Genomic DNA, 23,461 nt, shown 5'->3' with positions numbered 1-23,461 from the left:
GCAGCCCCCACTGCTGAGCTCCTGGCAGAGCCACCCTGCCCAGGAGGACGGTGGCAGCTGCCATCGCTGCTGGCCTCATGCCCTGGCCAGCCCGCAGCGAGGACAGCCCAGGCTCCCCCTGCCAGCCCCGGCGACACCAGCTGAGGCTTGAATTTCCCTCCGGACAATGGGGAAGGCAAGCTGGGATTGTAACTGGAGCGGGGGATAAATAAAGCTGCCCAGAAGTTTCCATTAGCCGCACCTCGGGCTTCTGCGTGGGACATCAAAGCTGAGCCCTCTCCGCCCCAAGGTCCTGCGCCCCCAGCCCATCACCCCAGCTCCCATCCTGCTGTGCCCCGGGTGCCAGAGCACCGAGCCCCCTCGCCTGGCACTGAGGCCCCAGCAGCCGATGGCACTGACGCAAATCACCTACAGAGCGCAGAGTGGAAAAGATGATTCGTTAGCGTGACAGCACAAGAAAACCCTCCTCCTCGGCTGGGAGGCAGCGGGCGCCAGCACCGGCCCCAGGGAAGCCACAGGGGGAGCTGGATGCAGGGACCCCCCAGTACCACACTCCTGCTGTAGCCGGCAGCAACCTGGCACAGCACTCTCACCCTCTTTCCACCATCAAGAGAGTCCCCTGGCCCCAGCATGCACCCGCCATGGGGACCATGGCCCCAACCCGCTGAGCTGGGGGGGCTCCTGTGGGGCTACTCTCGACCCCCTCAAATTTCTCCAAACAGCACCAGGCTTGGCTGAAATAACACATCCAGGGTTTATTGTTTTTTCCATTCCTTGCAGCTAATGATTAAAAAAAAAAAAAAATTCTAAAATAAATTACAGAATTAAATAAACACGGACTGGATTATTCTCCTCCCTGCCCCGACCCCGCCAACCCCCCAAAGAAAGCGTTAGAAGAGTCACTGGATTTGGCAACAGCAACAACAACAAAACAACCTCTAGGAAAAAGCAGCTACTTGTCAGGGTCGAGCAGAGCCAGAGGGGGTCCCACGGGCCTCACCACCCCAAACCAGTGTGTGTCCCCACTGCCACTCAGCCTCTGCCCTCGCCCCCAGCAGCATCCCCTCACCCCTTACCCGTGAGGCCGGCTTCCCCCGGCGCGCCATCCCCAGGGAGGGGGCAGCCCCCACTCTAGACGTGCGTCGGGTTGTCCAGATACGGGTCTGTCTTGGTCATGTGCAGCATGACCGTGGGGGCTTTGTAGTGGCAATGCACCCCGCCACAGCTCACCCCGCTGCAGGGCTTGCCCCTCGTCCTCACGCTCAGCTTTCTGTTGCACAGGCTCTGCCAGGTCTGCAGCGTCTTGGAGCTCCACACCCACACCCCGCTGGTGATGCCCACCACCAGCGACATGAAAATCTTTAGCATAAAAATGGCCACGGTGGGCACCGAGGCCTCCAAGGAGCAGTTGGCAGCACGCCGGCCAGGGAGGTGCAGGCAGCCACGCTCCAGGGCCCTGAGGTTCCAGTAATCCACGTTCAGCCGCTCGTAGAAGTAGCAGACGATGACACAGGTGGCCGGGACGGTGTAGAGGATAGAGAAGACCCCGATCTTCACCATCAGCTTCTCCAGCTTCTCTGTGTTGGTGCCACCCGTCTTCATGATCTTCCGGATGTGGAAGAGGGCGACGAAGCCCGTGAGGATGAAGGAGGTGCCGATGACCAAGTAGCAGGAGAGCGGGATGAGGACGAAGCCGGTCAGGGCACTGACATCCATGCTCCCCACATAGCACAGCCCCGTGAGCTCATCCCCTGCCACCTTCCGCATGGTGAGGATGACAATAGTCTTCATGGCCGGGATGCCCCAGGCAGCCATGTGGAAGTAGCTGCTGTGGGCCTCAATGGCCTCGTGTCCCCACTTCTTCCCAGCAGCCAGGAACCAGGTGAGGGTGAGGATGACCCACCAGAGCGAGCTGGCCATGCCAAAGTAGTAGAGGATGAGGAAGACGATGGTGCAGCCCGTGCTCTCCAGCCCCTCCTGGATGATGTAGAGCTCGCCATTCTCCCGGTCGCAGGCAATGTTCTCGGCCCCTGCCACCGAGCGGATGATGAAGGCCACAGAGTAGACGTTGTAGCACATGGAGAGGAAGATGATGGGCCTCTCGGGGTACTGGAAGCGGTGGGGGTCAAGCAGGAAGGTGAGGACGGTGAAGGCGGTGGAGACGAAGCAGAGGGTGGACCAGACAGCCATCCAGATGAAGGCAAAGTCCTTGTCCTCCCGGGACCAGTAGACGTCCACCCCGGGGGAGCACCTGGGTGCGCAGGAGAGGCTCTTCTCCACGTACTGGAACTTCTCGGGGTTGTCGCAGGCCCCCAGGCCGTTGGGTCCCCGGCCCTCGGCGGTGCCCGGTGGCCAGGGCCGGGGGGCCACGGGCAGCATGCCCTGGCCCTTGTGGGGCTCAGCAGCCGAGGCGTTCTCTGGGGCCTCCATGCAGAGGGCGTTGGGGTCGTTCTTGGTGGGCAGCTTGCCGCAGTCGAGCGACTCGGGCCAGCCGAAATTGAACTGCTCCATGATGGGGACGCACTTGTGGCGGGCCTGCTCGCACATGGGGCGGCAGGCGGGGATGCTGGCGCTCACCTGGTCGGTGCACATGGGCGCGTAGAGGGAGCAGAGGAAGAAGCGCAGGTGGACGTGGCAGCCGTACTCCACCAGCGGGGCGAACTCGTGCAGCTTCAGGGCGGCCTCGCGCTGGCTCTCGTGGCCCAGCATGTTGGGCATGCGGGTCAGGTTGTACCCGATGCCCCGGCACATGGGGATGTCGACGGGCTGGCACCGCGCCGCACGCCCCCGCGGCCCCTCCAGCCCCCCCAGCTCCAGCCCGCGCCCGGCCGCCGCCAGCTGCCACAGCACCGACAGGGCCAGCCGCAGCCGCAGCGCCGCCATCGCCCGGCCCCGGCCTCGGCCCCGGCCCCGGCCCCGGCCCCGGCGGCTACAGCGCCGCCATCGCCCGGCCCCGCCGCCCCCGCGCCCCCGGGACGGCCGCTCGCTCCTGTGGCTGCTGCGGCTGCGGCTGCTGCTGCTGCGGCGGCGGCGGCGGCGGCGGCGGCGCGCCGGGGCAGCTCCCCCCGCCCGCGACCCCGGCCCCGGCCCCGGCCCCGGCCCCGGCCCCGGCCCGCGCCGCCCCGCGCGCCATGCGGCGGCGGCCCCGCCGAGCGCCCCGCGCCGCCCCGCGCCCGCCGAGCCCCGGCAGCGCCGCGCCGCGCAGCGCCCGCCGGCCGGGACGGCCCCGCCCCGCCCCACCCGCGGGGACACGCCCCTGGGGCGGGGCCGGGCGGAGACACGCCTCTCCGGAGGGAGGGAGGGGTGGGGCGGCGGCGGCGGGACCGGGAGCGGGACCCGGCAGCGGCGGGGGGACCCGCACCGGCAGCCGCAGCCGCACCCCGGTCCGGGACCCGCACCGGGACTGCGACCGGGACCGCGGCCACCACGGGGCCGCAGCGTCGGCGTCACCCGGCCCGCGCCCCCCCGCGGGGGGGCTCCCCTCCCCCCCCGGGCGCGGGGCGCCCACGGGCGAACACGCCAACAGAGCCCCCACGGGGTTACCTCCCGCCCAGCCCCCACGGCTGTGGGGCACACGCACAGACACCCCCCATCGCAGCCCACACCTACCCCTGACCCCCCCCCCCCTCAGCCCCGACACCCCCCGCACACACCCGCACCCGCGCCCCTCCACACTCCCTCCCTGCCCCCGCCCTGCTGGCGCACACCCAGCGGGCACACGCAAAGACACAGACACGCTCCCGTGTGCACGTGCGTGCACACGTACACGCACACACACACACGCAGACGCATACCCCCCAGCCAGGCACAGCACACCCTGTAGCCTTGCACACCCGTGGGGCCAGCCGTGTGCACTGGCACACGTGTGTGCACACCACCCACCACCACCTTCCCCCCCAACACCTGGGCACAGGAACATGCGTGGCCTCGCCGGTGCCCCAAACCCACCGGGGTGCTGCCAGGACCTGAACCCTCTCCCCCGGGGGGCACCTGCAGCATGGCGGCGTCCCGGGGACAAGTGGCCGTGCACACGTGGGCGATGGTGCACAGGGCACAGGCGGCTGCGGGGTGCACACATCGGGGCTCACTGACACACAACAACTGCTGGGCTGGCACTGCCATGACATGGTCGGGGCAGCCCCTTGGGAATCCCCTTTCCCGCAGGCTGGCGGAGCGATGTGCCTCAGCTTGGGGACAGAAAGTGCTACTTTGGTCCTGCTGCTGAGAACTGGGAAACTCACATCATTGCCGCGGTGCACCCATGGCCCGTACGGAGCAGAGAGGGTGCCTGCACCCATGGGGTTTGGGCGCCGTGGGGGGACAGTGGGGACCATGGGAGGTGGCTCAGCCCCAGCACCCACAGTATGGGCTGGTAGAGCTGTGTCCCTGCCCAGCACCGTCCGTCCCTGGGCGTCACCCAGGGCTGGTGGCAGGGCAGGGTGCCCCGTGCCCATGGGCAGAGGATGGCAATGCCACCCACTGCATATTTGGGAAAACCCAAATAACACCACATGCTGATGTGCAAGGCCAGGGCAGCTCCTTGGTGGTGACACAAGTCAGCATGGCTGAGCTGGGGCTGCCAGACACCGAAATCCACTGTCCCACTCACAGGGTGACAGATGACCTGTGCCGGGTGCAAGGGGAGGCAGAGGGTGCCTGGCTGGAGGAGCCAAGAGTACCCAGGCCAGCGTTAAAAACATGCTGGGGGTGGCAGCAACCCTGGGGACAGGCTTTGCTGCCTATGCCACGCCGATCCAACATTTGGCTCTGGGGTGCTGGCACAGGGTGCTCCATGCCATCCCCAGCACCCATTTCTGACAGGGGGGACCAGTGGCTCAGCGGTCCCACAGGCAATCGGGGCAGTGTCCCTGGTGTGTCCTGCCAGGAGACCTGGCACCCGGTGCCTGTCTGTGCTGGCCGCAGGTGTGGGCACTGGCTGGTGCCTGGGGGTCCAGGCGCCGCGCCGTTCCCAGGCATTCCCACAGCCCTGTGACGACTTCAGTAACAACATAACAACCTGTCAACACAGCTCCTAATTGCCAGCCACATACTGACACCCCAGCCATACATTATTTAAACATCCCCGATTCGGCGCTATAAGGAAATTCCATGGGAGCCACTTATCGGTTATTCTAACGGTGCAGGAGATAAGCTGTCGCCCTGGAATTTCCCTCTAGCATGGGGTGACTGCTCACCCAGCTCCAGGGCCCTGGGAAAAGGGTTATTTGGGGTGCTGGAGGGGCCTTTGTCCCCTTGGCCATCAGCTCTTTGTGGGGGGGGTGTCCCGAAGAACACTGTCCCATGTGCCCAGGTGACATGGAGCAGCAGCCAGCTTCAGGGGACTTCGCGCCCTGAGTTAAGGCCACAATCCTCCTCGTGTGCTCTAAGAAATGGGTGTTTGGGGGTATTTTGTGCTGTGGTGCAGGTTTGGGGGCAAATTGTCACCCATGGATGAGCTGGCAGCCGCAGCTCTGTCTGCTGCGGCTGGGATGGAGGTGGCACCTGTGGGGTGCGGGGACCTGCCCCTGGGGTCCCTCATCCCATCCACCTCCCAGCCCCAGGGTGCATGTCCTGTGTGGGGTGGGGGACCCAAGGGTGGCTCCAGCGCACTCTAAAGCCCAGCTCCTGCCACCAAGGCTTCCCTTTAGGGCACCATTTGCTAAGGAACGCTTGGAAACATCACCTGGAAACACCCAACTGTCTCAGAACGCAGGTCTGGCTGCCCAGCGAGGGCTCTCGGCAGGCAGCAGGCATGGCAGGGCCCATGGGCAGGGGCTGGATAGGAGCCCAGGGTGCCAGCCCCACCATCCCGGCTCACCCCTATGGGTGCCCTCATACTTCCCAACCCTGCTGCCTGGGCTGCGAAGGGTTAAAGAGGGGGATGGGGGGATGACACAACGACAAACGCACAAATAAATGCCTTTTAATTTAATTTTGCTTTAATACGTAAAACTGTTGCTTTTGGCAGGAGGCGCCACTGCCCAGCCAAGAGCAACACGTGGATTTTCAGAGTCAAGGGGCTCCTTTTAACATAGAGAGCAGCAGCCGCCCCTCATTTCTGCCCCGCACCCTGGGGTGGCACCCTGGGGTCCTCCTCCCCCCACCCCGACACCCTCCTTGGGTGCTCCATGGGATGCCCAAGCCCTACCCAAGCCTCAGGGACCTGCAGTGGGGACAGCAAAGGACCCAGGGAGCCCTTCCCAGAGCTTCATCCCACCCGCAGCAGTGGGCAGGGGGGTGCCACCAGCATCCCAACCCTTGGCCAAGTGTTGCCCTTTGATTGCACCACTGCCTGTGCCAGCAACCTGCCCACCCGTACCCACACCCCTGGGGTATGCCAGGGCAGCTGGGGAGGGGACAGCATGATGCTTGCCACTGGCCTGGGGACATCACGACCATGCACAGAAGCCGAGATCTCCAGCAGGTCTGGAAGCCTCGCAGTGAAAACAAGAACACCAGGTAGAGCAACACAGCAGATTTACAGCCTTGGAAGTGGCCCTGGGCTGGGAATCCAATATCAATAGCTGGAAGAAAGGGCTCACAGAGACTGCACAGAAATCCTGCCCGGGAAGTGTCCAGGCTGGCGGAGTGGGGCTGTATCGCAGGAGCCTGGGAGCCTGTGGTTCCTGGCAGCAGCTTTGCCCCATTTCCTTTCTTCCCGTCAACAGCGCTTGCAAACCTGTGCAAGAGCCTCAGCGAGGGGAGGGGGAAGGAGAGCAGGAAGGGCCATGGGTGGAGAAAAAATCCCATGCTGCTGCCCCGGGGGAAAGAGAGGCTGCAGCAATGCCCCTCTTGCCCAGCCACAGATGTGTTCTCCCTGGGTGGCAGGGTTTGGGGGATCCCCCTTGGCACCAGCAATGGGGACAGCCCTGGCGGGAGCCAGGGAGGGGGCGATGGAGCTGGGGAGAGGATGCTGGAGCAGAGGAGAGAATGATGGAGCAGGGGAGGGGGCAATGGAGCAGGAGAGGGGGCGACGGTGGTGGGGAGGGAGCAGTCTAGTAGAGGAGGTGGTGATGGAGCTGGGGAGGGAGGCAATGGAGCCAGGGAGGGGGTGATGGAGCTGGGCAGGGGGTGATGGCTCCAGGAAGGAGGTGATGAAGCTGGGGAGGGGCAAAGGAGGTGGCGAGAGGGCAATGGAGGTGGGGAGGGGGCAATAGGGCAGGGGATGGGGCAATAGGGCAGGGGATGGGGCAATGGAGGCAGGGAGGGGGTGATGGAGCTGTGGAGGGAACTGTAGGTGCTGTCCTGTCGAGCCTTGGCCAGGGCAGGCAGGACTTGCTGCAGGGTGGTGAGGGGCCCCATGGCAGCTGTGCTGGCCTCACCCCTGCCCCTCCCAGCGGGGTCTGCCCCACTGAGCCCATGGACCCTCGGTGGTCCCAGCTCCCCCCAGCTCCAGGTTCGCAGGCAGGGGCTGGAGCACAGAGGGAAAACCCAAATAACGAGGCCAGGCCACCAGCCGTGCCCAGGGGCAGACCTGGGCTCCGTGGCACCCTGTGCTCTCCCTGCCAGCCGGGAGGGAGGGCGATGGCACAACCCTACAGGGATCCGGGGGGATAATTTTCCCTTCCTGAAGAATTTCACAGGAATAGCTGGCGCAAAAGGCCAGTGGCTTCAATTTCAAAGGGATGCCGGTGCTGGGGCCGGATGGGCTGGCGAGCAGGTGGAGGGGTCCATCCTGGCAGCACCCCATGCCAGGCACCCTGCGGGGCCGCAGGCTGGCACCCACCCGGCTGGAGGGGCAGCTGCCCCCTGCCCTGGCCACCCTCTCCCTGGGGACACCCTCCTGTGCACCAGCAGGAGCGATCCTCAAACCCAAACCCTTCCTACCCCTGGGCAGGGTCCTGTGTGATGCAGATGCACACACGTGCGCACCAGACTGTGCACGCCACACAGGCAGGTGGCAGCGGGGTGGGAATATGGGGATTTTGAGGGACAGTCCCCAAACAAATGGGTGGAGGATCCTGACACTGGTGGGAAGAGATGGGTGAACATGCGGCACAGATCCTGCCCAGCCCCAGCCAGTGCCAACAGAAGGGAAAAGACATTTCTTCCCTGATTCTGGCATTAACTATAGCACTGAGAACCCCGGTGGGGGGGAATTACCAGCCCCACTTGCTATACACCCAACTGCAGCTACTTTGGTGGCTTCACAGTGTGTGCCACTGGGCAGGCAACCCTCTCCTGGAAGGGCGCTGTGGGTACAGCAGCACCAGTGGCAACAGGCAAGGCAGGGAGCACTGAGCACCCCAGCCTCACGTGCTGGGGGGTTCCGCTGGCCCCCAGCCAGATGCTGACACCCTGTCACTTGCTGCTGAGACACCTGGACCCTGGCATGTGTCCCCTGAAGGACAGGGCTGTCCCCTCCTTCTCTCACCCTGCTGCCATCTGCGCTCCCAGTGTCCCTGCTGGACAGCACAGGCTGGCACACTGCCCAGCCATGCCAAAGGCTCTGCAGGATCCCCGAGGGGCTGCAGACCCCCCACCCTGTCCTCCTATCGAGGTCAGGGCCTGACCTGATCCCCTCATCCTGGGAAAGGAAACCTCTTCCCAATCACGCCGGTGCCCCTCAGAGCAGTGGGATGACATCCCTGCCCACTCGGCTGTCCCTGGCACAACCTGCCCACTCATGGGCAGCAGTGCCCACGCCTCTGCACCACCGCTGAGGGGGCTGCAGAGACATTTCCTGCAGGAGCCAGGAGTTTTTTACCCCCTTTCCCCTGGGCGTGCGGTTTCTGTAACTTGAGGAGCCATGAGAGCTGCTGCCTGTGTCTGCCTTCTCTGCCTGCACAGGCAACTGTGTGGCTACGGGCAGTGGAAGGTGCTGCAGGCGTGGGGGGCGAGGTGATGGGGCCGCAGTGCAGCCGATGCTGTGCTCAACACCCCCAGCCCCCCTGCTAGCCCATCGTCACCCCCTGGGACCTCCACCTGCCCAGTGGGGTCCCGCCACCAGCCCCGGGCAGTGGCAGGCAGCTGGGTGACACCAGCATCCCTGGGCAACACTGTGCCCTGAGCTCCCCGGTCACCTCCTGGCCTTGGGTCCCCTGCGTGAGGGGACACTGTGGCCAGGGCTCAGGGACACAGGGTGACACAAATTCCCCAGGGATGTTCACTGCAACCTGGTCACCCCGTCACTCCGCAGCTGGGGAGCTGTGGGCACCCTGCAGCCACTGCAAACCAGGGGTGGGCATGGAGGGACAGTCCTGTTGCCAGCCAGCCCACCTCCCTGGCCACGGCCACAGGGTCCCCGGGCTGCAACACCCCCATCAACGCACCGATGATGTGAAGAGGGCAGGAGACACACAGCACAGGGCATGTCCCCACTGTCCCAGGAACCCTGGGAGCCTAAGGGACCAGCACAGGGATGGGGACCACGTGCAGCCATGGGCCTCTGGGGACCGGGCAGCAGCGTGCCACGGGGCAGCCCTGGGTGGGAGCATGGTGGGGAGCTGGCTAGCAAGGGGACTAGAGGGGACACTGGGCAGTCCCCCACCACCTCTCCTGCAGTATTTTAGCCAGTAAGTGCAGCTGGCAACACAGCTGGCAGCACAGCAGGCTGCTTACAGCCCTCTGGGGGGGCTGGGATGCACATCCCTGGCCGTGGGGACCCCCTCCCCATCAAAGAGGAAGCTAGGCTGAGCCATGTCCTTCCCCCAGCCACCTTGCTCACCCCTACAGACCCCTCTGGAGGGAAGACAGGACCCAGGTGAGCCTCAGCAGCAGGCATTCACTCTGAACCCTACTGATGGCAGCATCTGCAGCAGCTGCCTGATGAAGGCAGGTGAAGGGCTGCTGCTCACTCCCAGCTGCCACGGCCCTGGGAAGAGCAGGTTGTACAGCCACCAGACCGGGCCATGGGGCGACTGTCTGCCCCCCCCAGCTGACCTTCAGTGCCCACCCCTGTTTCCTGGCAGCCCAAGAACGGGCAGAGGAGGCACCTTGTGCCAGGAGCAGGCTCTGTGGTGCTCCCAGACAACATCCCAAGCCAGCACAGGAGCCCTTTCATCCCCAGCCCCGCTTGCCCCCTGAAGTGAAGCTTCTTCCCCAGGACACCCCATCCCGCGGTGCCGCCAAGCTGCCCGCTGCTGGCAGGCGGGTGTCAGCACTGGGTCCTGGTGCAGGCACAGACACACACAGCCCTTTCTTCGCCCCTCGGCCCTGCGCACAGCTCAGCACTGGCAGGCAGGTCTGTGCCGCACAATGCGCCTCCTTGTTCGCCCCAGCCCAGGGCCGGCTTGCGGGGAATGGCAGGGAATCGCCTCCGTTTCCTGCTGGAGTTTTATTACATTCACCGTATAAATAAATAAATATGAAGGGGAGAACCACGGGGAAGCCTGGAGCCAGGCAGGACGTGGGCTGGGGCTGAGCCCCGCGGCACCTGGGCTGGGAGCACCCTGGGATGGGGGAGGGGGGTCGCAGGATGCCCCACAGCAGCTGTGCCCCCCGGGATGTCCATGCTCCCCGGGTCTGCGCCAAGTCCCTCGTGTGTCTCCAAGGAGCAGCCAAAATCCCAGCAAATGCAATCCAGGAGGCAGCTCCGCAGTCCTGGGACCACTGCAAGCGCCCAGTAAGGAGCTTGCTGTGCCAGGCACGGACCCTGGCCACCAGCACCGCTACTTGGCTGGAAGAGAAACCTTCTCCCAGGCAATTTCGGAAGCGTGGGATTGCCCTCGAGCCCTGCCACCCCCAAGGCCAGCGCTGCACATGCTCATGGCCCGGCAGAAAGCCCCCGCCTCCCCAGCCTGCTCTTGTGCATGGCTCATGCGTTGCTCTGCCACCTCTGAATGGTGCTATGGGCCAAGAACATCTGCACTGGTTCAAGCTGGTGTGGGCTCGCAGGCTGGACCTCAGTAGGGACATGGCCAAAGCACCCCCTGGGAAGCAGGAGCACCCCTGCAGAGCCAAGCCCAAGCCCATGCCGTGCTGCCTCAGGAGCAGGGACAGCTGCAAGGACTGGAACTTGCTGGAAATGGTTTTAATGTACTATTGAATGGGCCAAGCTGCCCATTTGGTTGCTGAGTCAAACCAAAGGTCTCCAGTGCAACCTCAAGGCACTGTCACCCTGCAACCTCCCTTGGGTGCCCCATAGCCATGGGTGGCCTTTTGCCGGCCCCCACTTGCTGGCAAAGCTGTCGGTGCTGTGATCAAAGTCCTCCTTGTGCTCGCTGCAAGCTTCAGCATAGCCATGGTACCTGGATGCAGATGCCTTCTAAGCTGCATGGACTCACCAGTGTGGTCCGGGGAGAATTTCGGCACTTTGAGTGCTTTTGGGTTGGGTTGGTTTCAACTCCTCAAGCAAGGTTCGGACCAAGAGTAGTAAGCAGGCTGGAGTGGCCCAGACTGAAGCTCTCCTGTCTTTGCAACCTCTGGTTGAGTATTTGCACATACCTGAGATCTCGCTGTCCTCTTCCCTGTTACTGGGCAGAGTTCATCAGCGCTGGGTAACACCATGTTGCATTTCTTCTTCTCCTCTCAGGCCCCAGATCAGTCCATGTTCAGGTCACAGTCCTCTTTCGGATGGTTCCTACCCAAGGTTGGGTCACTCTTGTTCGTGACAAACTGTCTGGTACCAGCATCTTCCTCCCTGACCTGGTTCCTTCTGAGTACCTCCCTCATCTCCTCTCCACATGGGGCATGCTATGAGACCATCATGTCTAACCTGGCCAGAGGAGCAGCTTCAGGGGGAAGTTCTTCAGCCGTGTCTCTAATCTGCTTACCAGGGTGCTGCCGTTGTGCGACAATTTCCATTGCAACCTCCACTTGGCCCTCTCTAGAGAAGAGCTACTGCAGGCGAGCTGCTACAATAAAGACCCAAACTACCCCAGAGCCTTATTTCTACAAGGGACAGATGCTGACATCCCGGCAGAGTCAGCTCGAGGAATGCTGAATTTTGACGACTTTGGGGCAACAGATTTTCTGCTCTGCTCAAGGTAAACCCGGAGCCCTTCTGCCCCGCTGCTTCCCACTGCCTGTGGGCTTTGGACTTCACGTCCAAACAGGTGTTTCCTGATCGGTCGCTCTGCTCCTCATCATGCCCAGCTGGTCAGATGGGCTCTTACACCCCTGAGTGACCCGCAAACGCCCCTCGCCTGCCTAGTGCCCACCTGCAGCCTCACACCCCACCTGCAAACACTCCACTGGGAAGTCTGGACCTGATGCCAGTGGGGATCCCTGGGGGAGATGAGGTTCAGGCATAGGGAATCCAAAACAGCGAAGAATTAAACCCAGGATGACCCAAGTGTGTTCCAGACAAGCGAGATGATCTCCTCGCCCTCTGCTGCAGCCATGCTTGGACCAGCCGAGGACCATCCCGACCCCCATGGCTGCCTGGGCACCCTGTTCCTCCAGGGCAGCACTGGTGGGTGTAGGCAGGCAGGCAGGGAGCCCAGGGGTCTGCATCCCACTGGGGAAGGAATTTGCTACTGGAGTGGCACCAGCATGACCTACTTCTAGCTTAAAAACATCCTAATATGCAAACATTTATGAAAATACTCAAGAATGCAAAGTTTAACCAAAAAAAAGCAGCACCATGGTGGGTAAGCCAGCTGCCTCCTTTTCTTTTCCAAAAAATATTTTCACAAGATGAGGCAGTGCCACTTTAGGTCCATCATCATCATCACGGCATCAAGAGCTCAAGACGGCAACTTCGAATGGAAACCCTCAGGTATGTCAAACAAAAATACTATTTACCATTCACTCACTAATCCTGTTCTCCTCCGGGGGAAAAAAACACAAAGCTCCCATATTTATTTAGCAGAACTCAGCACTTTTGGGTTTTGCTGATGGTGCCTAAATATAGTTCGTGAGAAACAAATAATCCTTCAGGGATTTCTGCTCCCTCCATCTCTCCAACCACCCTTCTTTAAAAGTCAGGTGACCTGGTGAAGGCTCTTGTCCCAGCTGGCAATGCCTGCCATTTGGGCATGAGTCCTGAGCCAAGAAAAGGTGCTTTTTTGATGTGTCACCAAGACTGTGAGGTGGGTCACCCACCCCACCGGGCTCCTCCAGCAGTGGCAGGGGTGGGCTGTGCGATGGCTCGGCTCTGTCCCTGTCCCCATCCCCAGCCCCAGGTGGTCCCTCTCCTGTCCCTGCAAATGGCACCAACCCTTCAGCCACATGCCGGGTTGCTGGAGGAGATGGGGAAGGGCGAAGGCTCACTCACTGTTATTGGGGAGATCAACATCTAGAGATGACATCACGTCCCAGAGCAGTGCCAGACCGCAGGTCCCAGCTCCCTGGGTGCTGGTGGGTCTCCCCAAGCTGGTGTGAAATGCTCGCTTCTGCCGGACACAGTAAAGGCAGGAGAGCTGCTGCCCAGCTGGGACCACAGGTCCGCAGATGGGAAGAGATGGAGACGGCTGCAGGGTCAGGACAGGAGAGAAGGGGAAAGAACGAAAGGGTTAAAGACAGGGCAATCCCTCGCGCTGCTGAAAGATCGTGGCAAGAGGAGTCCATCTAAGTATTTGCGGAGGATAAAAACCGACCTGAGTCTTTTCCCCTGATGTTCAACCTGTGCATTCCTGCCCTCTGCCTCGTCCCAGGACACCCCTGAGTTATCTTTTCCCCCCTCTCCATCCCTAAGCCTTTTGTCCTGTCCAATGGGCAAAGAACCAAGGGCAGGGAGCTGGTGATGGCAAGCAGAGCCAGCAGGCCCCATCAGCCCTTGATACTTCCAAAAACCAGGACTAGAAAACAAACATGCCTCCAGGAACGCAGCAGGGACTGGCCTGAGGAAATGCCACATCCCATTGCACCACCATGACTGCCTGCAAGTGGTGCCAGCAGCGCTGAGGGCAGAAGCCAGGTACTCTCTCAGATGGGATCAAGCCACTCTGCACCCACCTCATGGCTCCTAGTGAAGGCAGGTCTGCTGCAAACCCCCCAGGAGCAGCAATGAGGTGCCCAAGCAGGATTTTGGATGTCTGCATGCCAAGATGGATGGCCTCAGGTGGCAAAAGGGCCGCTGCCCCGGCTTGTCCTCGCTGAGGTGCATGGCGGGGAGCTGTGGCACAGCAGCAAACCTGAGCTCAGCCCTGTGCTGCCTGGCCTGGCAGGTCCTCTGGCACCCTCTGAGCATCCCCAGCCCGTGTGAGCCCGGGGATCACTCTGCCTGTGATGCTGCCCTGCCTCCCACCAGATCCCCATCCCTGATCCACCCAGGGAGGGGACATTCCCCAAAACCATGGGTTTGGTGTGGACCACGTCCGCAGCCCCCCTCCACCGTCCGGCAGAGCACGGACTCTGCCCTGGCAGGCACATGACATCCCAAACACCCTGGCAAAGGAAACCCTTCCCTGCCAGCCCTGCTAGCCTCCCCTCCCGCCCTCTTTCCCCTCCTGGCTGCTGCATTTTCCACCCTCACTGCAAACTCTCCAGCACAGGAAAATGTGAGTCCATGGAAAACCAAGCTGGTCCCCGGCAGCTGGGCCACCTTCCTCCTCCTCAGCCCCTCCACCTCACAGACCACAGGTTGCCCAGCTCCTGGCATCTCCAGTGCCCCAGTCGGGCTGCCCGCTCCCCCCATGCTGCAGCTCACCACCCCCCAGCAGGACCCCGGGCCCCCCGAGCTGCAGAGAGCCAGTTTTGGGGTTCACTGAGGGTTTCATGGAGCAGAGCTCCAAGGGCAAGAGCACTCGGGAACGAAGGCTCGGCACTGTTGGCGAAGCCCCTGTGGTTTCCCCATCCACCCTTCCCCGGGTTGCTCCATGCCCGGGTCCTACATAGATACATGAGCTCCTGCCTTCACCTCCATGGTCAGGACCGGCCTCACCAGCAGGCAGTATCCCTGGTGCACACAAGGCCACGGAAGCAGCAGCACCTCTTCCCTTCGGCCTCGCTGCGGGGAGCAGAGCTGGGAATCGCCCTTTCCTCACCACACTGGGCAGCACACCCAGCACTTACTCCCCAGCTGGGTCAGGATCCCACCCTCAGCTTTCAGTCCTATTTTAAAGCAAATTTGGAATCTCTTTTTGCCCATATCCCTCCATAACCTTCTCTACTGCCTTCTCCAGATGCCCCCCCGCAGTCTGCCAGGCATGGTTCCTGTCTGGCTTTATGCAAGAAGATGGTCCTTACTGGGGGAGAGACAGGGGAGACACTGGGGTACACTGGACATGAGGTGCGTGTGGGAAGCAGGAGGACAGACCAGCAAGACTCTGGAAAAACAGCTCAAGTCTGATTTACCTTTTCCCAAAAGCTGGAAAGAAGAAGTCCAAGAACATCGGGGAGCTCCCACTTCCCTGCTGGTGCCGGGGAGAGTGAGGGCAGCCCCGCTCTGTGGTAGGGGAACAGACCCCCAGCCATTCGGGGTGCCAGGCTGGGGGGCTGCCCCACAGACAGTGGCACAGGTCGATGACCAGGGTATGAGCTCCTCATGGCCCAAAGTGCTCTCTCCCACTGCTGTGCCCCCCCACTAAGGGACTGGTCCTCGGCATCTTCTTGACTCAGAGCACCCTGTATGGCTTAAACTCCCACACGGCAGAGCCGTAACGGGAATTTGGGTGGGAGGAGAGGCGCCAAGGGTCCAGTACAGCATCAGCTGGGTCTGGCTCCAGCAGCACTTCCGTGGCCTCTCTCCACAGCCTGACCTGAGCAAGCCATGGAGCAGGGACCTGCTCACATCTGCAGCAGAGATGGCCACCATGCTGGAGAGAGACAAGCCAGGCTAGTTGAGGGGTTGGGAATGCTCTGTCTTGCACAAGCTGGACTCCTCCCAAGAGCATCTTTAACTGAGAGCTGCATCATCCATAGGGACCTCCCTTGACTGTGGTCCCTACTCTGGATAGGGATGCTTGTGTCAGCTGTCAGACAGTGCTCGGCCCCAGGAGCCACAGCAAACAGACGTACATTTGCCAAAACAACTGCTAATTGTTCCCTATTAGGGCCAGGTCTTGAATACTCATCAGCGCATGGCACCAGCCCTAATGCATTTCGCAGGATGGTGAGGAATGGTGGCAGTGGAGCACGGGGAAGGCGTCCCACTGCTGGCACCTGCCCTACCAAGGGGGGGATTTGTATTTACGCTGCTTTCAGGGAAAAGGAAAACGTGCTTTGGGCTCCTCTGGGCTTTCACAGCAGCTCCTCAAGGGATGGAGCAGGGATCTCGGGGTCCTGAGGGATCCCAGTACACCTCAGCAGCAGTGTAAGTACCAGCCCAGGGGTCCCTTCTGCCCCAGCCCCAGCCCATCATCCCCCCTGGCTGTGACCGGCTGCCTTTGGGCCACCCCAAAAGCCAGCAGCTCCTCAAGCCAGGGCTGCAGGAACAGCACAAGCCCAGGGGCAGCACCAGCCTGACCCAGCCACAGGATCTTCCCGGCTGGGCCGAGGACATCCAAGCAAGGGCACCGTGGGCTGCACAGCTGCTTGCTGCCGCCCCACGCCCCTGCATGGCTTGGGGGCTGCGGCCATGCTGAAACACCCAAATGTGTCCAACAAACCGAAAAAAAGAGCTTGCCTGGGCTGTGGCTGCCCTTTGAGGAGCTCAGGCAAGAGGGAAGCAGAGCCGTTTCCCCAGGACCACGAAGGCTGAGCCAGGCTGCTCTGCATGTGATACCATCCCCAGGAGCAGCTCTCTCGTCCTGCAGCTCACAGAGTTTTTCCCAAAGCTGGAGACAAAACCTTATGGATTTTGCAAAGCCCAGAGGACCAGCAGCACAGTGAGATGATGACATGGAGGTCCAGCTGCACCCGATGCCCCAAAACCCACCCACCAAACAAGCTCCCAGAACCTTGCAGATTCTGGAAACACCTTTGCCACCGAGAGCTGAGAAGCCAGCACAGCATACACGGGGTTCTCTGGACAGGTTTGAGTCTGGAAACACTAGCCCAGTGCCAGGAGTCCCTGGGGAACCTCTACTCTGCTGGGGGGGGAGGGGAGGGGAACCCCTTAATGACCATACTGCAAAGGCAGGAGAAGGCGAGCATACCCTCAACTGCCCCATAAGCAATGGACACCTCCTCTGTCACCTGCAGCTGCTTGCACCGGACACTGCCGGGCTGCCGCAGCCTGCGCCGCAGGCACACTGGGGCGCTGGGGAAGAAAGGAATTTCTGTGTAAATCCCATTTACTGCTGGGTTTCTCACTTCCCTCCAGCAGACAATCCCGGCCCTCAGTGCAGCGCTGCATGAAGGGGCTGTTTAATATATTTTTGGAAGAAGGGGGGGGGGAACCCTCTCTGAAAAGAGCCTCTTTCAGCTAATAATGAAGTGAATATTATATTAAGAGTGAAAACATATTCAGGGTAACTTACAGAGGGAGACAGAAAACCTTTTCATAACACCCTGGCCACAAACACAACTGCCAATTAAACCGGCTACATTCACTGGCCCGTGCCAACACAAACGAGGGGGCAGGGGAATGCAGCACACTGGACCCGGTGAGTTCAGTGCCCAGTTGGGCTCAGCCATGGCTGACGGCACCAAGGGGTTTCCGCTCCGATGACTTTCACAGCCAGCCATCAAAATAAAAAGGCGCAAGTCCCCTGTTCCCATCCCAGGCTATGCCTGTGTGGGGGCATGAGGTGCCTGGTGCTGACAAGGGGCTCCAGTACCATAGGGGTCCTCTGTCCCTGCCTACAGTGACCAGTTCTGCCTCTCCTCTGGTCTGCACCTGGGCATTGCCACCAGCAGAGGGGACATGGTGGGTGGCAGGAGCACCCAAGCACCCAGCCCAAGGGACCAGCAGGATTGCTCCTGGCCACGGTGGAGGATGCTGAGCCACCCACCCAGGCTGAGCTGATGGGACCAGCCCCAGCTTGGCTGCCCCATGCATTGTATGAAGGTTCAGAGGGGTGGAAGCTGCACCTCCCACCCTAACGGCTTGTGCTGGCGGAGACCTGTGACCAGCCCACAGGGCTGAGCTCAGACTCTAACAGAAGGTGCCAAAACCTGGAGCACCTTCCAGCAACCCCATCCCTGCTGAGGGGATCCCATGTGCCCTGGATGTCTCACCTCATCTTTCGCTCTGCCATCCCACGTGTTTTGGTCGCCTGCCAGTGATCTCAGCCTACCCTCACCCCTGGCAGAGCACAGCCCACAACATGGTGGGGACATCATCATGCATCAATGCTCTCCAAGGTTTCTGCATCAGCTGCCACCAGAGGAGGCAGGCACCAAGTAGGGTCTCATTACCCTTGCCGTGTCCCTTGGGGGCTCGCCAGCATGGAAGAGGGCTGCAAGGGGGGACAACAAGGTGGGAGACCTGACCCACAAGTGACACACAGGGGTTGTGATTCACACTGGCTTTATCTTTGTTTTGCAGACCAAGGAGCTGAATTGAGAGGTTGAAGGTACATAACATCCCAGGTTTTGGTTAAACACCCACACCAGAAAAACATCATATGATATCAGATAATATTTTCATTGAGCAAACACTCAGCAAAGCTCAGGAGCTGCAAATTGACATTTGATAAACCCAAACTGGAAATACAAGACCACTTTTGAGCTGTAACCAACCTTTGGAACAGTTTCTTCAGGGAACATGCTAAAGATGTTTGTCAAACTACTTAATGGGGGAGAGAAGCATTTTGGCCAAAAATAAAAAATCTAGTAGGAAACTTCTCAAAAGCCCCTATTTTTTAGTTAATGATCAGAAAGTATGGTGGGCTGTAGAGCTTTTTGTCTGTTTTGCTCAAAGACTTGTAGTTTTGTTTGAATGCCAAGTCAAGATCCAAACACATCCTTGATTTTGCCCAGAGGCTGAAAGTTTGTATTCCTTCCTTTAATTAAAAAAAAAAAAAAGAAAGAAAAAAAAAAGAAAGTAATTTTTGGCCATTATTTGGTAAAGAAAAACTGAAAAAATGCACTTTGGCAAAGTCTAGTTAACTATGGGAAGCCTCTCATACAGTAGTAAAATGGCCATCAACCTGGAGCCAGACTCTAGGTCAAATACAAGTTCCTGGCCTGGGCTGGGCAACAGCTCAGGGAAGGGCAGTTGCCATTCCTGCAGCACGCACCACCGGCAGCAGGCAGCTGACAAGGGGAGCAGACCTTCCAGAGACTTGCAGAGCTCCTTACCGTGCGCCACAGTGAACCACCCTACCGACATATTTCTACATTTCAGATTTAGCAGGCGCAATGCCTTCCACAATGAGTTTTGTCCCTACGGTTTGGAGGGCAGAAGATCCTGCCTTTGCAAGGTCATTGATGGACAGGCATGCCAAGTTTCCATTTGCAGATCCAGCTGCCCATGCTCACTCAGCCCAAGCACCCAGAGGCTGTCAGAGAAATGCCAGCACATCCCACATCAGAGCAGAGGCTGAGGAAGCTCCATGAAAGGCACAGCTGTCTCTTGCTGGAAAATTTGGCCACGTTTATGTCTTGAGACCTATCTTATCCCAACAGTCAGGAAGCACAAAGTTCTCTGCTTCTTGTAAGGAAGTTATCCTAACAATTTGTACAGAAGGAGACCAATATCCAGATTTAAATCCCATCTGAAACGAACCCCTGAACCACTTGCCTTTGGCAAAGCATTACAAGGGAGGCATTGCCATCTAGTGTCGACCCAGGAAAAAGGACCCGGCAAGACATCCACCTCCCCTTGCTGCCAGCCCAAGGGGGACTGATGGGGGGGGACAGTTTTAATACCCTCCCAGAAAAGAGCAACGCCAAGCAGACAGGACAAGGCTGCCGGTGACAGGAGGACAGCTGGGAAGCCCTAGCCGCAATAGCTGTGGAAGCCCAAACCCAAGAAGTCAGCCATTGAACAAGTGAGAGCCCAGGCTTGTGGTCTTTTAATCAGAGCAAGCAATTTCAGCAGCCAGCCCAGCTCAGTTAAAAGTCTCACCAACAGCCTTCCACACAACACTTGCTCTTCAGGTGTGTATTATTGCTGCATGCTATTCATCAGGACAAAGCATCACAGTGTATGATTAAGAGAATTCATACCATATAACTCCATTTCTTTCTTTCTGACCATCAGGAAAGCTCTGGAAAAAAGCAGATCTGGGAAAAAAACTAATCACTGGATTGGTCTTACAGGACAGATGACAAAATCCAAACCTTGCACTCCCTTTAGGTTGTTCTTCTTCGAACTAAGCAGCACAGCAGGGTTTGACCTCCTCTCAGACACCAAGCCATTCTTTCTCCAAAAGCACAGAGGACCAGAACAAGTAGACAAGCAGCAGGGTCCAGAAGTGTGTTTGCAAGGTGCTGCCAACCCAAAGCTTTCCTAACCTTCCCCCCCCCCCCCCACCCCCTTGCTTTGGAACATCCTACCAAGAGAGCATTTTATTTTAAGACACCAACAGAGCATGGTGGTAAGGAATCCAAAAGCCATAAAGATGCTGGCAGAACAAGAACACTTCAGACATTTCTCTCCTGGCAAGAGGCCACCTTGGATCGCACAGTGACCACAGGCAACCCTCCCTGCCCAGCAAGTCAATATCAAGGCACTGAATCATGTTTAGAAGACATTATCCAACCTAGTCAAACACAGGCAGGACAAATACCATGAAAAAATTGTTTCATGTCACCAGGTTCCTCCTCCTCCATGACTTCTTACTAGTTTTGCATTTACCTGCCACCATAAAAACATTTGATTTTGCATTTATTAAACCTCAGCCACACCACAAAGGCATAGGTTCAGAGAGACACAGGGAGTACACAGCGGATTTTGCTCCAAAAGGAAACAGACTTGATCAAAGCTAGAGGAGTCAGCAATATTTGTAGGGGATAAAGGTGGTATTTTCAAGTAATTTGAAATTTAGTATCAACATTCACAGGAACATTCAGCCAAAACAAAGAGCATAACATGCTGTTGCCCAAGAAGGGAACTAGCTATACAGCAACAAATCAGACTCTATTTCCAAATTCCAGTTCCTTACACTGAAAGAGACATCAATCACTCTTGCCAGTTTATTGTGCAAAAGTCCTGCCAGCATTAGTTCTCAGGTTGGTTTATTTTCTCAGAACAAAAATATCAAACAATTTTTTAAAGAACAACCTGTATAAACAATACAAAACTTCATGGCATCCTACTCCCATTTACAGATTCCCTAAAAGCAGCCCAGAACCTGCAAGAGGTAGGATGTCAGGCAAGTTTTCTTCAAAGACTGTGCAGGAGAAGAGAGGGAACGCATTTCTCTCTCCTACAGCAGGATTTGGTTCTTCTGGAAATAGCCTCGGAATATAGCAAACAAAACCAACTTCAGGAAAATCAGGTTGTGTATAAACACAGAACCTCCACTTCACACTCTCAAAACAAGACAGTGCTCTTGTCCCTTTTCCCACAAACACAGATGCAATGCTGAGACCTCCATGTGCCCAGAGGCAGGTCTCCCTCCTGTCCAAGGAACAGCTCTTTTTGTCAGCTGGCGAGGTCCTAGGATAACAAAATACCACAGTCAGTGTCCCACAGGGATCATCTGTACATTTTATTCCATTTTAGTATTAAATGGTCAATTGTTACTAGCACACGTCTGCAGTGGCCCTGAAAGAAACACCCAGAATTTGTGGATTAGCACAAGTGAAACAGGCCCAGTGAAATCCCCATAAAATTCATTCTATTTCCTCACATAGGACTTGTCACTTAATACTCAGTTTCCTCCAAGAACTCAAAACTAGCAAGTCCACCTCAGAGAAACCCTGAGAACACCCTACACACCACCTCCCTTCCTGTACGGGGTCATCCATGCTACCCATCACTTGTGTTTTTCCAACCCTGTTCTGGGAAACCCAGTGCCTGGATACTTACTCTTTGCCTTTGGCAAATAGTCCTGTGCCTCCTAGAAGATCCACCATTCTCCTCATCTGAGATTTCTATTGCTTCTCACCATATTTACCTGCTCCCATCTTCCCCCATTTCCCACACCCCCTTCCCGTTTGTAGGGCACAACCACCAAGAGGCCTGGCCGCACCACTGTGGCACCAGCAATGGATCACAAAGTATTCCCAGCGCCAGCATTTTGTTCTTTCTTAGCTCCTCCTGCCCCATCACCCTCACTTGCGGTTGGGTCCTCTTGGAGTCCTGGCACACACCGAGAAGGTGACACCAAAGCCTCTTTCTCCCCTCTGCAGCCCCCATCCCTCCCCCTCTTTAGGGTCATGAGAGCTTCACTAGAAGGAAACCAGTATCTAGGCATAGGGTCAGTTTTGTCTGGATATAAACCAGAACTGTTTCTAAACTGTGATTATTTCCCAACCCCCCTCTATTTCAAAGGGGAACCTCTTGGGTCACTGATCAGGACTTGGATCACCTGCCTCACCTTCCACATGGCTACACTGACCTTGCTGCCAAAAGCTTACCTGCTCCTTCAGCACCTCTCCCAGCCATGCTTTCCCTCTGCCTCTCCACCTGCAGACAGAGTCAGCACCTTCTCCTCCCTGACCCTTGCAAGCCGTTTGAGCTGGATTTCAAGTGCTGGTCTAACACTGCAAGATCTGTGGTGGAGCTGTGGTGCACATGAGCATAACGTAGAGTTCCCTCTTGGCCCCACAGCCATCAAGCACCTGGGATAAAATACACTCAGCACACATATTCACACTGCTTTCTAATGTGCCTGTTAAAGTATTTCAACATCCTGTTGCTCATGGTGTTGCTGCTCAGAGGTGGCACCTCTGAGATACGGAGGAATATTGATAGAGAGGATATTTCCCTGATTTGTCAGGGTGCAGATGGTACCAAAACACTGCTGAAAAGTCAGCCTTCTCCCTCTGTCATCCATAGGATGAACAGCAGAAGGAAAAAAAAAATATAGGAAAATCCTTGGAAACCCTTCTAGAAGATAACCCATTATCTGTCTCCTACAGAAGTTCTGAGGATCAAAGGAGGTACATTCAAAAGATGCCCTACCTCCTCCCAGCTCAAGAATACCAGGAGCTCAAACCAATTTTTCATACTCCTTCAGCAGCCATAGCTATGACGGCTTGCTTAGCTGGCTCAGCTGCAGTGGCAATCTCTGCAAATGTAAATCAAATTACTAGTAGCAAAATGGGGAAGCCTGCTCCTTAGAGGGTATCGACTTACAGACTGCTAACCAGAAGGCAAAAAAGCAGTAATTGTGAGGAAAACAGATGCTTTGCAGACTAAAGGATGAGAAGATGAAGATCACATGATGCTCAAAATCCACACCTCATTCATTATATATATAGCCTTGAAAGGATCAGAGGATAATTAGGGCTGCAAGGAACATCAGTAGGTCTCTAGTCCAACACCCTGCTCAGAGCAGGGTTAGCTATGAGGTCAACCAGATTACTCATCTTCCTCCGATGACCTTGAAGAAGCTGAGTTTTAGTCAGTCTGTATGCTCAGAGCCACACAAAACCCATGACTCAAATGTCACCCTGCCAGAAAACTATGAGTCTGAAACAGGACAATGTGCCTCTCTTAAGGGCTGTCCCCCATTTCAGGTTTGGGATAAGAAAAGCACAAACCAGTTGAGCAACACTCAAGATTGCCAGAAACACAAGAGTAAAGACTTCTGGCCTAGCACAAACTAGGATTCACAGTAACAAGTCAGTGCAGAGT

The 23,461-nt window shown here is 58.1% G+C and overlaps 3 protein-coding genes across 4 annotated transcripts in view; 1 reads left to right on the top strand and 2 right to left on the bottom strand.

Moving 5' to 3' along the window:
- NSUN5 (NOP2/Sun RNA methyltransferase 5) overlaps positions 1 to 23,461 on the top strand; it is a 197,362-nt gene that overhangs the window by 143,813 nt on the left and 30,088 nt on the right. The gene's annotated exons all lie outside the window — the stretch shown is intronic.
- Positions 736 to 2,973, bottom strand: FZD9 (frizzled class receptor 9). The gene has a single exon (XM_069791598.1). The coding sequence runs from the start codon at positions 2,881 to 2,883 to the stop codon at positions 1,132 to 1,134; it is 1,752 nt and encodes a 583-aa protein (XP_069647699.1). The 5' UTR covers positions 2,884 to 2,973; the 3' UTR covers positions 736 to 1,131.
- The window catches only part of FKBP6 (FKBP prolyl isomerase family member 6 (inactive)), a 28,845-nt gene continuing 17,914 nt past the window's right edge, over positions 12,531 to 23,461 (bottom strand). Inside the window, exon 8 of one of the 2 annotated variants that reach the window (XM_069791596.1) lies at positions 12,531 to 13,355. The gene's annotated coding sequence lies outside the window, so the exon portion shown is untranslated. Of the gene's footprint in view, positions 13,356 to 20,836; positions 21,317 to 23,461 lie in introns of those variants that run through there. The other variant, XM_069791595.1, reaches the window with a different exon arrangement.

The sequence above is a fragment of the Haliaeetus albicilla genome, chromosome 9 (assembly GCF_947461875.1).
Source record: "Haliaeetus albicilla chromosome 9, bHalAlb1.1, whole genome shotgun sequence".
NCBI classification, from domain to species: Eukaryota; Metazoa; Chordata; class Aves; order Accipitriformes; family Accipitridae; genus Haliaeetus; species Haliaeetus albicilla.
The sequence above is the reverse complement of the archived record's forward strand: the minus strand, read 5'-3'. Positions and strand labels throughout refer to the sequence as shown.